The 16,145-nt window shown below is 44.7% G+C and overlaps 1 protein-coding gene across 3 annotated transcripts in view; it reads right to left on the minus strand.

The window, feature by feature from the left end:
- The window catches only part of LOC137432948 (PDZ and LIM domain protein 3), a 41,284-nt gene that overhangs the window by 7,364 nt on the left and 17,775 nt on the right, over positions 1 to 16,145 (minus strand). For 2 of the 3 annotated variants that reach the window (XM_068125285.2, XM_068125286.2), the window contains exons 2-5: positions 13,118 to 13,269; positions 12,309 to 12,393; positions 2,957 to 3,015; positions 2,036 to 2,407 (exon numbers count right to left, since the gene is read on the minus strand). In XM_068125285.2, the coding sequence (XP_067981386.1) occupies positions 2,036 to 2,407; positions 2,957 to 3,015; positions 12,309 to 12,393; positions 13,118 to 13,269 (668 nt within the window). Of the gene's footprint in view, positions 1 to 2,035; positions 2,408 to 2,956; positions 3,016 to 10,940; positions 11,135 to 12,308; positions 12,394 to 13,117; positions 13,270 to 16,145 lie in introns of all 3 variants that reach the window. The other variant, XM_068125287.2, reaches the window with a different exon arrangement.

Raw genomic sequence — 16,145 nt, forward strand, 5'->3', positions numbered from 1 at the left:
TGTCCCGAAACCTTACCTTGCGTTTGCCCGGAAGGGGCGTCTCAAGTCTCGGTTACGTCGGCCCAGAAAGGGACTTAATCTCCCCTTGGTAAGGGTAGGAACGGCGGCGGAAAACCGTAACAATATATATATATATATATATATATATATATATATATATATATATATATATATATATATATATATATATATATAACCACAAATTATTCAGTTAGTTCTGTCCAATGTACAATTACCTTTTTGTCCATCAATTTCATTGAGAGACAGTCTTAACAGTTAGTGACTATTATGCAGACTTGGGGGTGGGAGGGGAGGGGTGTGATGACATGAAGAAGAAAGGGGGATTTGCAGACCTGGGGTTGAGGAGTTGAAGACGAAAAGGGGAGGAGAGGACAGAGTTTGGGTTTTGGAAGGGGTGAGTGGGCAGAGAGAGTACAAAGATGCAAGAAGGGGGGGGGGTTTGAAGACTTGGGATTGAGGAATTGGTGCTAAGAGGGAGAGGGATTAAGCGGAATTTCTACAGATTCCTACTGTTATGCTGTCAGACATTCTCAGGAAACTTCCTTAATATTACACTCCAAATGGAACTAATTCCCTAACAACAGCCCATTGGAGCCAGGTTATTTTCTAGTTCTTTATAATGAACATTTCAATTAATTGCAGATACGTCTCAGCAATATTTGGGTCAACCAGATAATAAAACTCCAAAGCTAATCAAAAATAAATAAATAAATTTAAACCAGAAAGAAGTAAACGCACGACCAAATGATGGCATAATGAAGACATTCCAGCAGAACGAAACGCTTTTGTTGCAGGCTGTTTTTTTTCGTTTTTTTTCAATGACCTCAATAAACGCAATAAATTATCAATCACAAGCGTTCCCAAGTTAGCAAGTGATTGTTGACACCCTGGCCAAATTCAAAATTCCTGCTCTAACCTACAGAGCACACATCAGTGGAACAACCGCACCCCCAGCAAATTATGGAACAAACAGCCACCTGCTGCATACAAAAGAAGAAGAAGACAAGCATTCCTATACCCTACCTCTTGCTCTAATCAGTCTGGCAGTTTAGAAAGACATCACTGTGTTAATTTTTTATTTATTTTTACACAGCTCAAACCATAGCTGTGTGTATTACACAAAGTCAGTGAAGCAACCACAGAGTGACCTCGCAAATAAATTTTCTCGACAATGACCTCAGCACATGCAAGCATGGAAACAGCCGTAAAACGACGACGATGACCAATTATGGTAATGACAGACGGATCGCATACATAACCGATGATATTTTTTCCTGGCCTCAAAATCCACAAGTACAAGCCAGACGAACTGCAGTTGGAACCTATTCCTGCTCCTTCATGGTCCTTAACACTTTTTAAAATAAGTATTTTGAAATATTCGAGGTTACTATCTTTTTTGTGCTCATTTGTGTTGTACATGTTTCAACAAATGCCTTTTCTTTTCCTCGCAGTATGCAGGACCAAATCGCCGGCATATTCCTTAAGGTCAGCCGACAAACGTGTTCCATATACCTATCCTGCCTCCCCTCCAGGCCCTCTCCCTCCCACACATCTCCCGATGTCCCTGCTCTCAAATGTTGTGTTTGTGTGCTTCCTCCCCTTCTGTCCCAATCTTGTCGACCGCTCCCCTTTTTATATACTTTGTTTGCTTGCTTGTTTGATTTGTTTGTTTGATAAATGTTACCTCTTTCACGAGCCTCGACTCTGTATACAAAAAAAATAATAATAATAAAGCTTCAAATGAATTCTGACCTTTAACTGTCTATTAATAATCTTTAAGCAAACACTTTTATGTACAAAATTAGAGTAAAATTTAAAAGGTTGCCATTAAATCGTTTTGAGATGGAATAAATAAATAAAATCTATCGTGGCTGTCAGGCCCAAGAAATAAAGAGCTAAATAAGCAAACATGGTTATCATATGACTTACCTTCCTGCTCACTTTTCACTTCTTACCACCAACCCCACTCCCCCGACCCCCCTTATCCCCAAATAAATAAACTCACAACTACTACCTCATCTCAGAGTCAGGATCCAGATGTAAGGCCGAAGAAACCTGACCATGCAGGCTTTGAAGTACGTTTTCATCTGAGTACATCTGTAATGGTGAGTTGAACTGCGCATGGACAACTCGTGCACCTGGAACTGCAACTTCGATAGGGCGATTTGGTGCAGCACGCGCCATTTCCTTAAGATCCGTCGGTTCAGCATACAACACTGTTGACGTCGTGGACGGCGTGCTGCAAGCACTCGGCAAGAGCAACGGTGTCGTGCGGCCAATGGACGGCGAGGAGGCGATGGAAGGAGAGGAAATAATTGAGGGTGAAGGAGCATAAGATGGTGGCGATGGAGTTGGAAGTTGATGAACAATTGGAGGTGGCATTCCACTGTCATTAGATATTGGTAGTAGTGTTCAATCGTAAACAGTCACACGTCCGTGGTTTGGAAAAAAGTCAGGTGGAAATAGGAAAAAAGAGATAGGTGGTCGTGCGAAGGAGATCATGTGGAACGTTTGCAGAGAAGCAGGAGTTCAATGAAGCACGGCAGAAGAGAAAGAGCCATACAAGGAGGGAATAAGACAAGCATGAGAGATAGGAATAAAAAAGTTAGAAAACAGCATAGAAGAAAAAACAAGACATCACACAAAAAGCTTGGAGCAAAGTACGTAATTTGTTTCTTTGCAATAGAAAAAAAATTGGTCAAATGTACTGGGGATCCCCTGATCTTCCCTCCTGATATCCCTTAAATCCATTTCCTAGCAGCCCTGATTAAAAAGAAAAATCAATTGATGATATGCCTATTTCTGCATGCATTGAGATATTGTATTGTCAGCTGGGCTCAGATCTCTCATTAACACAGCAAGGAAGTCCACAATTTTACATCTATGACAGAAAACAGGAAGCATGCAGTCGTGAAAACAGTTGAAGGAAAGAGACCTGGCAGGGACGTAGGGCTTGGGGCGGACGTTGTACTTGTGTTCAAAGTAATCTGGTTCCTGGCGGCACAAGCAAAGAATGGGGAAAGTACCGTGAGCAGGAAGGTCCGAAAAGCAGACATGCAAGCTTAGATGTGCTGCGTGGCAGAAAAGAGCTGAAACGAAGTGCAAGCTTCCAAGGCAGAAGAAAAGGTACGAGTTCAGGAATCTTCTGTCTGCCTGCCCAATAGCTCTGCGCGAGTTCAATAAGCACATTCAAGGAGATAAACATCTGGAAATAAATACATTGAAGATCGTCATCAACATCGGCCGCTGCGAGTTCACAGTCGTTACAAGGACAACGCAACTCCATCGTGACACTTGGAAGAACGCATTCTAACCATCTTATTACAAGGAACAATACAAATATGAAAAGTCAAGCAATTACAAATAAATTTACCACAATCAAATATCAGGTGCACAAGTTCAATGCAGGCAAACTAAAATGATGCAAGAACATCTTGGAAGGCCAAACGGTCTGAGATTCCATATTAGCAAAATTGAACGATAAAAAAAAAAGTGTTTTTTTTTTCCTCAGACCGCCATTTGACCTTGACGGTTAATCCGGAGGTGTATGATGTACTTACTTTAGGCTATCGAGTGAGGGCAATTTGATTCCGATCGGATAGGCTTTAGTCGAGTTTTGGTGAAAAGCGTAAAAGTTATATAATTAGGTCATGACCTTAAAAATTAGGTCAAGGTCAATAAAACGTGAATTCTGCATACTTTCTATGAACATTATTGATGCAAATTTGTATTCCGAAACTCAGTCGGATCTGAGATACAGCTCAGAGATTGGCAGGAAAAAAACAAAAAGGAAGGAAAAAGAAAACCAAAGTGGTGGTTTAGTACTCCTAGAGGTCTAAGAAACTCTGGGGTATCCTTAAGAATTGGGGTCACCAATTGTAGAAACAAACCCTACAATTGGTATATTTTAGGGGGAGGCTTAAAAAAAACTCCTAGAACCTACCGACAAAAACAACCAATTAAATCCTCGTTAGTCGCAGGAATGATTTTTTATGTAGGAATGAGGAATGATCAGAAATGAGACGAAGAAAACAGAGAGACATAGACCTGCTGGTGATGGCGAAGTGATAGGCCCATAGACTCAGTTTCATCGCCGGTGATTCCAATGATCTTGAAAGCCTTGGTTTCCACGGCGTCAAGCTGAGCAAGAAGTGAGGTAGGGGAGCCAGCCCAGAATAAAGACCAGTCCTCCATAAAACTGTGGATGAAAGCCTTGTGGGTGGATAGGAGCTCAGGTGTGCGAAGGAAGGCCTTTGCACAATGGAGGATGCCCAGTCGGCATCTGCCTTTGGAAGCCAACCTGGAAATGTGGTTTTCCTGGGAAAGATCATGGCTGAGAGCGAGACCCAAGAGCTTGAGTGAAAAGAAGATGGGAGGGTTTGCGGAATGGTCCTTTTGCAGAGAGAGAGCGTGTGGGATTTATCAGGATTGAAAGACATATTCTAAGTGTTTGACCAGCTTGTGATTTTGTCAAGGTCTGAGGAGAGGGAAGAAGCTGCCGCCTGTCTCCCAGGAGGGTGAGGGATGTCACGGCAAAGAGTTGTCATCAGCAAAGAGGTAAAGAGGATTTTTCAGAAAGTCAGTGAGATCAGGAATAACATGGAGCGTAGAACACTGCCCTGGAGCACTCCAGCTTTGACAGGGAGAGGAGATGAAAGGATTCCGTTGAGAGCCACACGTTGGCTACGAGAGTGGAGGAATTCAGTAACACAAGAGTGGAATTGGCATTGGATTCTATAGGCAGACAACGTGGAGAACAAGGCAGGATTCCAGACTAACAACAGCACGATATATGTCCAGAGAGATGGCCCTGATCTCATGTCTGACATTGAGGACCTCCATCCATTGTTGGGATAGTAGAAGCAGCATGTCCATTGTAGAGTGACCAGGTATGAATCTGAATTGATGATCTAAGATGAGGCTGTTAGAGAAAAGGTAGGATTTAATGTCAACTACGATGATTGATTCCATGACCTTGCTGATAATTTGGCAGATGTTGTTTTCTGGCTCTCCTGAGAGTAGACAAACTTGTTGCGGGATTTGTGGAATCATCTTTGGTTGCCTTCGGTTGGATTTGCCTTCCAGCAGAAGAATGAAAGTTGTTTCAAAGCAACTGCCTCACAACAGGATTCAGAGTACCAAAAGTGAGATTATGGGTAAGATAACTGAAGATGAGATTGGATGAATCAGTGCATAAGAGAGAGCAGGTTCTCCAGTCGAAACCAGTCCTGAAATGTGATGGATCCTTGTAGTCCCTGCCAGTTTGCCCAAGTGAACTGCCAGATCCGCCGGCATTGAGGCGAGTGGGAAAATTCACGTCTTGAATAAATCATAGAAGGCCTTTGCAGAAGTGCAATGGCTGATGAGCGAGGCACCAACACCTAACCCAGTTAGCATGTTGACATTTGAAGTCACCACCTATGAGGAAGAAAGTTGGGATGAGTGATTAAAAGTTGGTCCATGTCGTCTGAGAGATGTACGTGGAATCGTCACTGTTGGGAGGACGGTACAACACAGAGAAACATGCGGTGGGAGCGGAGGGGAAGTTGCAGCCAGAGGTACTCCGTGGGGTTTGGGAATACAAGGGACGCACAGAGTGAGAAATGTGAGTGAGTTTTTTGATGTACAGTGCAACTCTCCAGCTAGGACAGGGTTCAGGTCGATCAAAGCAGAGGAGACAATAGCCAGAGAAAGACACTAAGGAGTCAGGGACATCCGGTGGAAGGAAGGATTCTGTTAAACAGATGATGTCCGGTTTATCGGTAGCCAAAATGGTGGATCTCGTGAGATCTTGTTGGCGAAGGCATGGTTTTTTGAGGCTGCACACGCTCTCCACGCTTTCGAAGTTAAGTAATTGTTCACAATTGTATTTTTGTCAAAACTGTATTTATCTTTCGGTGTGTGTACCTATAGTGTGTACCTATAGTGTGTCCCGAGGAAGATTCTCGGTGTTAATCTTTCATGCCTGTATAAAATATCGTCGGTTATTTTGTGCCGCGTTTTTTGCGACCTAGTATCTTGTTTCCTACCTTGAGGCTTTGTTTTCTTTCTGCGGTCGATTGTGGTCCAATTACTTTTGTTCTTTCAGTTTTTCCCAGTCTTTTCACCCCATACTTCCTTGTTTAAAATCTTAACTCCCAAAAAAAAAAACATTTCCTTCTTTGTTCTTATTCGTTCATTCGTTCTTCGACCATGTGTTTCACCCCCATTTCCCCAGATAGTTTTCACTGTTCAATTAAAGAATGTTTAAACTTTCCCCTGAAGTGATGTATTCTGTCGTATATTATAACACCTTTTTCTTTTTTTAAAGGTTGCTTTCGACTTGTTCACCAAATCTAAGCATTCCAAAAAAAATTCTATCTCTTACAGTTCCTCTTTCCTACATTCCCTAAACTCACCGGCACTACACCCCCCTCCGCCCCCCTCCAGCGTCCTTAAACGTATCTCTGACTCGAAAGTCACAAGAAACTCATTTTGCAATAAATGTTTGTTTCCCATTAATTGTACAACACATTCTAGAATCTAAACTCACCTCCAAATCTTCCCCATCACCCATCCCTTTCAAATCTCCCCACCCTCATTTTTTCTCCATTTCCCCCATCTCACCCCTCCTCCTCAAAGTGTCCTCCCTGCTTCTTCCCCCTTCCAACTCTCACCTCCATCTCCCCCAACCTTCTGCCTCGCTCTGACCCCTCCTCAAATAACTCACTGTGCCTCACCCAATCACCATCAAACCGTTTGTCCACCCCATCCTTCCCTTTCTCCTAGCTATTCTGAAATCTCTGACACACTTTCAACAGCTCTCCCTACTTCTTCCTCCTCTTACCCTACCCCTCCCCCCCCCCCCCCCCCGTTCTGTATCTGATGCTCCCCCATCCTCTTCATTAACGGTATGGACCTCAAACATCTGGGGCCTTCGCTCAAACTTGACTGATATCTCCATACAGGTTGCTTCTGGCAAACCAGACTTGATCTGCTTAACAGAAACGTTCCTACTTCATGATGTCTCTGATTCCTTAATATCTCTCCCGGGTTACTCTCTCCTCCGATATGATAGACCTGAGCCTCGTCCTGGAGGTGGGGTTGCAATCTTTATGAGAAACTCTCTTCCTCACTCTCACTGCACTGCCCTCTCTCCACCTCACACCCAGGAATACCTCTGGCTATGGCTTCTTCCCCTTCGCTCCCACCTTTTGTTCATATGTGTGTTGTACCGTCCACCAAACAGTGATGACTCAATCTACATCTCGCTGTCTGATAATATGGACCACCTTCTATCTACTCATCCCAGCTCTCTCTTCCTCATATGTGGTGATTTCAATTGTCACCATGCCAGTTGGCTGGGTGTGGGTACCTATCTCACCAGCCATGGCTCCTCAGCAAAGGACTTCTGTGACTCACTGGGATTGACACAATCTGTCAATTTCCCGACCCAGATCTCAGTCAACGGAGCATCTTCTCTTCTGGACTTGGTTATGACGAACTTCCCTGCAAATGTCTCCTGCTCTTCTTCTGCTCCAATCGGCTCATCTGATCATGTGCTTGTTAAAGTGGACATCTCTCTGACCATTCTCAGAGAGCCTCCTCAGCATCGACGAGTCTGGCATTTCACTCAGGCCAACTGGCACAGTCTTCAAGCAGCCAGAAATCATCTGGACTGGTCTCCCATCTCTACCGCCTCTGACATCCAACTCATCCTGGGAATTCTTCCAAAGTAAATTGCTCTCTCTCATGCACAGATTTATCCCATCTCGTCTTCAATTGTCATACCCTTCCTCCCGTCGATGATACACGGAATCTTCTGGTGAGGCTGTTGCCCAGAAACAACTTGCCTTCGCCTCCTGGAAAGCAAATCCAACGGAAGGAAATCTCATTTCCTTTCACAAAGCCCGAAACAAGTGTGTGTCCACCCTCAGGAGAGCCTGGCAACAATATCTCTCCACTCTCAAGACCGAACTCTCAAATCTGTCTCCCTCTTCCAAATCCTGGTGGTGTCTGGTCAAATCTGTTTCTGGTGTTTGTTCCCCCTCCATCCCCTCCCTTACGTCAAACGGCTACACAGCTGACTCCGCACGTGAAAAAGCTGAATGCCTCAACTCTGTGTTTGCCTCTAAATCTTGTGTCCCAAACCCATCCCTCTCGGTACCCACCATACCCAGTCGTACCCAGCTGCTCCTGGACTCTGTCCTTTCCTCCTGACAAGGTGGAAAAGTTTCTGTCAACCCTCAACTCTGATTCTGATTCTGCAACTGGACCTGATGGCATCAGCTCACAGGTCCTAGAATCCTGTTCTGCCGCTCTTTCACTCCCTCTCTCTGTTCTTTTCACCCTCTCTTTTTCTCAAGGTCATCTGCCATCAGCTTGGAAATCAACCAACATCATCACTTTACAAAAAAAAGGTGCAAAAACAGATCCTTGTAACTACAGACCAATCAGCCGTCTCCAAATTATCAGCAAAGTCATTGAATCCATCATTGCTTCAGATATGAAATCTTTCCTCTTCTCCAATGGCTTGATCTCTGATCATCAATTTGGTTTCAGACCAGGTCACTCTACTCTGGACATGCTGCTTCTGCTGTCTCAACAATGGATGGAGGTCCTCAATGCCAAACAGGAAATTAGAGCCGTCTCCTTTGACATATCACGTGCCTTCGATACGGTCTGGCACCCCGCTCTGCTCACCAAACTCTCCTCCTATGGTATCCATGGAAATCACGCATGGCTGGCGGACTTCCTTTCTGGTCGCAGTCAATGTATGGCCCTCAATGGAATTCTCTCATCTCCCCTTCCTGTTCAGGCTGGAGTTCCTCAAGGCAGTGTTCTGGGCCCTGTGCTTTTTCTGGTCTTCATCAATGATCTCTCCGACTCTCTGGAAAATCCTCTCTATCTCTTTGCTGATGACTCCACTCTCTGCGGCTCTATATCTCAACCCTCAGATCGGCAGTCTGCAGCCTCCTCACTCTCTGCAGACCTGGACAAAATCACAGACTGGTCAAACAAGTGGAACATGTCTTTCAATCCTGACAAATCTCAGTCTTAGTACGTCTCTCCGGAAAGACCGACTGGACAACCCTCCCATCCACTTTCTGAATAATCCTCTCCAAGAAGTTCTGTCACTCAAGCTTTTGGGTCTCACTATCTGCCATGATCTTTCCTGGGAAAACCACATTTCAAATCTGGCCTCCAAAGCCAGTCGCCGACTGGGCATCCTCCATCATGTGAAGTCCTTCCTTGGCACACCTGAGCTCCTCACCACATACAAGACTTTCATCCGCAGCTCAATGGAATACTGTTCTCCCCTCTGGGCCGGTGCTCCTGCCTCTCACCTAGCTCGGCTTCACGCTGTTGAAACCAAAGCTTTCAGAATCATTGGAATCTCCCGCGATGAAGCTATCTCCGAGGGCCTTTCACTTACTCACCACAGGCAGGTTGGTGGTTTTTCTGTCTTCTACCGACTCCTCTCCGGCCTTGCTCCTCCAGCTCTCTCTGGGCTCTGTCCCCCAAATATTCCTCCAGGTCGCACAAAATCTGCCAGCAACCCTCTTATGGTTAAACTGCCAAAATCAAGACTCTCTGCTCACCTTCACTCTTTCATTCCTATTTTCTCCCACCTCTGGAACAAGCTCTCTCTCACCCTCTTCAATCCCACTCCTCCCTCCAGGTCTTTAAAACAGCTGTTCACCCCCCTCCAGGTCTTTAAAACAGCTGTTCACCCCCATCCAAATCCTTGATCTTTTCTACCCCCGCTAATTTCATCCCAGATCCACTTTTTTGAAATATCAGCTTCTTTCCTGGAAGTCCTTGCAGTAACCTTGTGTTTTATACCTCTCCCCCCCCCCCCCCCCCTTCCCACGCCTCCTCGCACCAAGCCCTCTCCCTCCCACAGATCTCCCGATGTCCCTGCTCTCAAATGTTGTTTGTGTGCTTCCCCCTTCTCTCCCCATCTTGTCTACCCCTCCCCTTATTATATAGTTTGTGTGTCTGTTTGATTTCTTTTGTGTGATAAATGTTGGCTTTTTCACGAGTCCCGATTCTGTATTCAAAAAAAACAAAACAAAAACAGACTCGATTGAGAGATCTGTCAGGTTGGAACGGAGGTCCCAGATGTTTGAGGCACACACAGTTAGGAATAGTGGAAGAGCAGCTGCTGATAAGAAGTAGGGATGTGGCAAGGAGCAAGGAGAGAAGATCTGGTGGGGAGAAGCCATGGGAGAGTGCAGAGAGGGGGGGAAGCCTGGAGGGGCAGGGGTGAGGGGGAAGCTAATTAGGGGCAGGCCAAGGTAGAAGTAGACATGGGGGAGGAGTGGATGGTACAGACATGGGGGAGGTGGGGGTTGACACCATGACCCGTACCCGGAAGCAACAACAGAACATGATGTGAAGGGGAATTTTTTGCTGTGTGCATGCAGCCTTTGCAAAATTGATGCCTCAGGATCTATTATTCGGATCTGGGACCAGATCTTCATCAAAATCTAATCATTTCGTCTGTGTCACACACCCAACCACTCCATCAGATTTCTGCTAAATCCGTCCACAACTTTTTGAGATATCCTGTTCACAGACAAACAGACAGGGTTGAAAGCATAACCTCCTTGGGTGGCAGAGGTTATAACGCTTTTTGTAAATTAAAAGGTTTGCGTACAAAACACAAGTGCATTGGTTCAGATAAGTTACTCGTCTATATTTTACAACATAATCTATTGTCCCAACAATACCAGGCAAATCCACCAACTTGTTGTAATAACTCAAAGTTTGTGATTCCTGTCCGTGTATGTACAACCACTGTTTCCATACTTATTTTCAATAAATCTATGTCTTTAATATATCATATAAATGAATGCATCTTATAAGTAAGGTGAGTGATTTGATCAGGCAATCTAAGCAGACCGCATGGAATAAACAAAGCTCAGCCCTCTCACCCTGTGCTTCCCCCTGTCTCCACCACTTTACAATGATCCTGCAGGCTCTTCTCCAGGCCCTGACTCGGGCAGGGTCCCTCTGCTTTGTTACACACCAGCCCAGGTGGAGGCGCAGCCTCAACTTTCACAGCAGGCTGGCTGCCAGGGAAAGGCAGAGCCTTACGATTGTGCGTGCTCCCGACGTGCAACGCGGCCTACATGCAGGAGTAGGGGGCGCACGCAGCATGCGGTTAAAACCACAGGAAGTAGTTAAATACCTGTAGGACAGGGTGTTAAAAATCGTGCCAAACAAACGAACACACTATTCACATGCCATGAGTTGTGCATTAGGATTTGAACACTCGAGTTGAAAATGAATGAATGATCGTTTTAAGGCCATTTCCCTGCCAGAGCGGGGGTTAGTCCTTGCGGGCCCCATGACAATCATGGTTCCCTGTTTGAGGCAATGTTTTTATGGCCGGATACCCTTCCTGACGCCAACCCTTAGTCGCCTCTTACGATGCGCAGGGATACGGTGTACCTATTCTAAGCCGGGGTACACACCGGGATCATTCATCCCAGCAAGCTGGTACTCAATTTGACGACCTCGGAAGGATGAACAGGCTGAGTCAACCCCCCTGGTGTTAATTTAGCGATCGACCGGGATTCGAACCCAGGATCCTAGGATCCCAAGCCGGCACCCTAACCGCTAAGCCAACACCAGGCTTGATAAGCCAACACCACTCGAGTTGAAAGTGGAAACAAATTGCATTTTCAATGCTCCGTTGGCTGCAATGAGGGTTTCAAAAGGTATTCTATGGCTTTTCCTTGCAGTTAGTGCAAGAGAACAAAGAGAAAACCATTTTCTTAAGGAAGTGGGTTGTATTTAAATTGTTATTAAAGCAAATGATGGACTTGACTCCAAAATCAATTGAGGGTTGTGACTCCAAAATCAAGGGGCAAGGGTCATTTTCATCAAGGGCTAAAACTCATTTGCAGCCATATTGTTCGGTGTCAATACTTGGGTAGATATGCAGAGTAAGCAGCAGCACCTGCCCTCATATAAGCCTTTTACTAGTTCCCAATTTTCCTTTTCTTCTTTCCACCTTCTCACTCATCCACCCTCCATTATTTTATATTGTAATTTTTTTTTATTTTTTTTTCTTTCCTGCTGAAGGAAGGAAAGCAGCCATTTGCATTATCTTGCATTCATGGAATCTGGTTTAAACCGTTTAACCTAAACTGTTTCAAAAGCACACGAGGAAGGTTCTAACATTGCTTAGGAAAATTACAGCATCTGCAGTTGGCTGGATACATTCACCAAGAGGTGAATGTGAGGCTACTGTTAACTGAAAGTTAAACAGACATACTAATTGCTAGGTACCTTACCTGTGGTTCAGATGCAAGACTCATCTTGTATGGCTGAGACATTCCTTCCTCCACAACGTTTGGAGACCACAGAACTGATTCTGGCCTGCATATGGTGAAACACAAGACAGTTTGTAGCGAGATCCAATTCCATCAGAAAGCACAGATAGACATCGAAGATGGGAGTATGCCAATACCGTACTGAGCTTTTCTTTCCATCACAACTTCCCACTGGATGCTCATTAAAGATTAAGGAATGTAATTTGGTAATTTGCCAGGAAGGTTCCTAATGGGGTAAGGATGCTACACTCGTGTCATAAAGCATCGATTAATATATATATTTGCCAGCCATGCATTGTGAAATGATGAAGTGCGAAGATGGGGAAGTGAACCATTCAACATTGGCTAAATGGGATTGCTCATGCGAAGGATAATTTAAATTGAGGAATTATTTTTGTCTGTGCTATGTATGCACTGTGCTTGAATCTGCTCGAGCAGACATATCATACTCAAAATAGGCCTGGAAAGGGCAGAAGGATGCTGGAAGCAGGTCTTTGTCAGACTGATGACTCACACCAGCACTTGTCATTCCTTGCTTATAGCACCATGACAAACACTTAATCTCCCAGAAATTCAACTTCAAAGATCATATGTCACCGTGTGTGCTGCTACTGGGAAGGTGAGGAATTCCGATGTAAATGGAGTAGGCAAGGAAGGGTGGGGAAAGGGTCGGAGAGGGGGTTGGGGGGGGGGGGTGGGGGGGGGGGGGGGTTGCGAGAAATGTTAAAACTTGTTGGTGAACGAGATGCTTTCACTCCTCGGAGATTTACCTGTCAATTAACAACACAAGTTGTCCACCACATGCCTTGATAGCATCTTGTGCCTCTGCATGCGTCATCTCCTCAGCATTGTGATCCGAAATAGCCAGAATTGCATCTCCGGGTCGAAGATTGCCCTCAGATGCTAAACTGTTTGGTGTTACCTGCCCAAATAGACGCACAATTACAATGAGATGATGCTCCAAATACATACGACTTTAAAAACAACATTTACATATGCACGCACGCTGGATCTATCGCATACGATTCACAAACATGAACCTTCGGTGGTGGAGGTGAAAATTTAAAAAGACGAACAAAAGGCAAAGAGACAAGGTTTTCAACAAAATAAAGAGGGGTTAAACGTTTACATTTAATAAAATAATGAAATTAAGTTTGTCTGTCTGAAAGGGGACAATGTACCCTCGGAATCGGTAAAAAGTGGTGGATGATACAATTTGTTGGCAAGATCCAGTGTAGATCACAGGGTTCATAATAATGTACTGTTACGGATTCGTCACTTCCGCTGTTGTGGTTTTCCTCCACTTGAAAGATTTCTGATTCTATGTACTATCATTGTCTTCCAAAGGTTTATTGTTTATGAACAATTATTAAAAGTTAAAAAGGTTAACTTAAAATGATACAGGAACCCGAACCGGAAGACAAGGAGGTGAAGAAGAGGAGGCGGTGAGAAAAGTCGGAGAAGAAGCTGGTTGCTTTGCGTTCTGGATCGAACATTGTCGAGCAAGAGACACGAGTGAACTTTGGGTTTCCTGGAAAGGGATTCCGCGATAGAGTTGTTATCGCTGTGACTGATCAAACCTGCGTGTCAGGTTGGCGTTGGATTTGGAGGAACCATCGTCGTGTGATTACGCCTCAAGTACGAGCTGTCCGCCATTTTGACTCGTGCGCTTCGCACGTCGAGCAAACTTTCCTTGCTTCGTCAACCGTTTCCACCGCGTTCAGATGTATCTGTGGTGTGTGTGTGTGCACCGAGGCTTCTGACGATTACTTTGCGGCTCGCCGACCGTGAACAGTGAAAGTTCGTACCTGGAGGGGGCCTTTGGATTTCCCAGTCGCCGTGAGTGCGCCTTTGTGCCACTTTAACCACGTGACCCTTTTCTCCGCTTTGGGTCGCGCGCGCCTTGGTGCCGTTTTGGGCGGCGTGTCTGTGCCTGCCCTCGGAACGAGATTCTGGTTTAGAGTCGACATCGTTCCGTTGATCACTGGAGGGGACCAACTCTGAGCTCGAAGACGGGAATATAGAGACATTGGGGAAGGTTCTTTCCACTCACTTGGAACACTGTGAGTTACTTTATGCATGCTAGCTGATGGAATAGAGAGTGCACTCTTAATTGTCATTTGTGGTAATGTTATTCCTGTGTGATTTATAATATATTATTGGTTTGTTCATAACCATTGGTGTGGTTTCCTTATTGATTTCGACACGGAACATATATATCTTTCTGCCGGGGTTCCTCTCGGGGTTCGGAGGTTACCGAGACCAGGAGATTGTAGAGAACTCTGTAACAGTACACAACACGGGCAAAAAGGATGGGTACCATAACCAGGGGTTACTTTGACCCGAAAGGGCAACTTCGGCCCAAGGGTACATAGTTTTTATTTAGCCTTGGTCAAAAGTTGCCCCTTCGGGCCTGTGGACTTGGCAAAACTGTGGATCACTTATGGGTTTGGGAGGTGGCAAAAGAAGGAAAAAGTACTCCAGCATTGTAGATACAAGGTTTTACGATTGTTACCAGAAAAAGAAAGAACTACTGAATTTCAAAGAAGGTTCTACAACATATTAGAACTGGATAGATAGATAATTAACATGATTCATCAAAATTAAGGTCACCAAGTATGCAAAAGCTTGCCAAACATTTAGAAAACTTTTATGAAACGAAGGTAGAATGGATATATCAAACGTGGGTCAAGTGTATCAGGAATAGCATCCACGCAGAGCGCAAATTCCCAGCATGGCGCAAGATGCAGCTGGTGAGGTGTCTACAGGCCAGATGGGGCTTGGACAAGAAATGCCAAAGCATTTGCAAACGGAAGGCCATAATAGAGCACAACAGTCACAAGTCCTTGGCCCCTATTACCACTACTTCAATGGATGCAATCAATTCCACCTTCTTGTTGGACTGGCAAAAGGTTTTGGATTGGCCCAAGTCTTTCACGAACCGACTGGCCAGGCCCAACGCTGAAATGAAGGTGGCAGGATCGAGTTTGTAAATTGTTCAGGATGCTGGTGAGTGGTGGTAACTCACCTAACTTTTGCAAAAGACACAGTGGGAACTTTAACATCCACAAACAAATTCTGGCAGACAGCTGGGACACAGCTCAATGTCCATCCGATGGAAATGGATGGCGCACTTTGTTAAACAACACCAGATCATGAATCTTCAAACTGGAGGTTTATCGGCGGGTCGGGAATTGGACACAGGCTAGCTAGATCAAAGGTAAGTGTGCTACATCCGCACCATCCTCTCACACTTAACTTGGTCTACCAGCAGAAAGTTTTATTTTGTCGAAGGAAGCTCATCCTGTGCATAACGGTCCGCAAGGTTTTTCAACAATGTTTCAGAGTGCAAGCACTGAAACCTGTAGTATGATTGGGCCAATCTCAGTCGCCATCTCAGGGTTAAACAAAATAATAAATGGTGAGTTCATAGAATGCAAAGTCCTTAAAAACAATAGGTTTCCTTTTTGGGATTTATTTTTCAATTTTGTTTGACTGACAGACAGATAGAGTAATTTAAGCAAATAAATAAAAATCGCACCTGTGTCCGAAGGAAGCATTTCAGTTTGGCATTTTAAATATGAAACAGACAAAGCCTAGAAATGAATGAAACCCATTAGAATTACCCTTTTGAACCCTTTAGGAACCATTAGAAAGGTTCTTCCTTTTTGATGGATTTTTGGCAGCTTCACAGCTTTAAAAATATCTCACTCCTATGTGCGGATGCGTGGTCGGGTCAACTTCAGAGACAAAGTACTGCTAAACTACAGGCTCGTTTTCCCGAGTTGTGTTAAAAAA

This window comes from Myxine glutinosa, chromosome 8 (assembly GCF_964187855.1).
Source record: "Myxine glutinosa chromosome 8, kmMyxGlut1.1, whole genome shotgun sequence".
Taxonomy (NCBI): Eukaryota; Metazoa; Chordata; class Myxini; order Myxiniformes; family Myxinidae; genus Myxine; species Myxine glutinosa.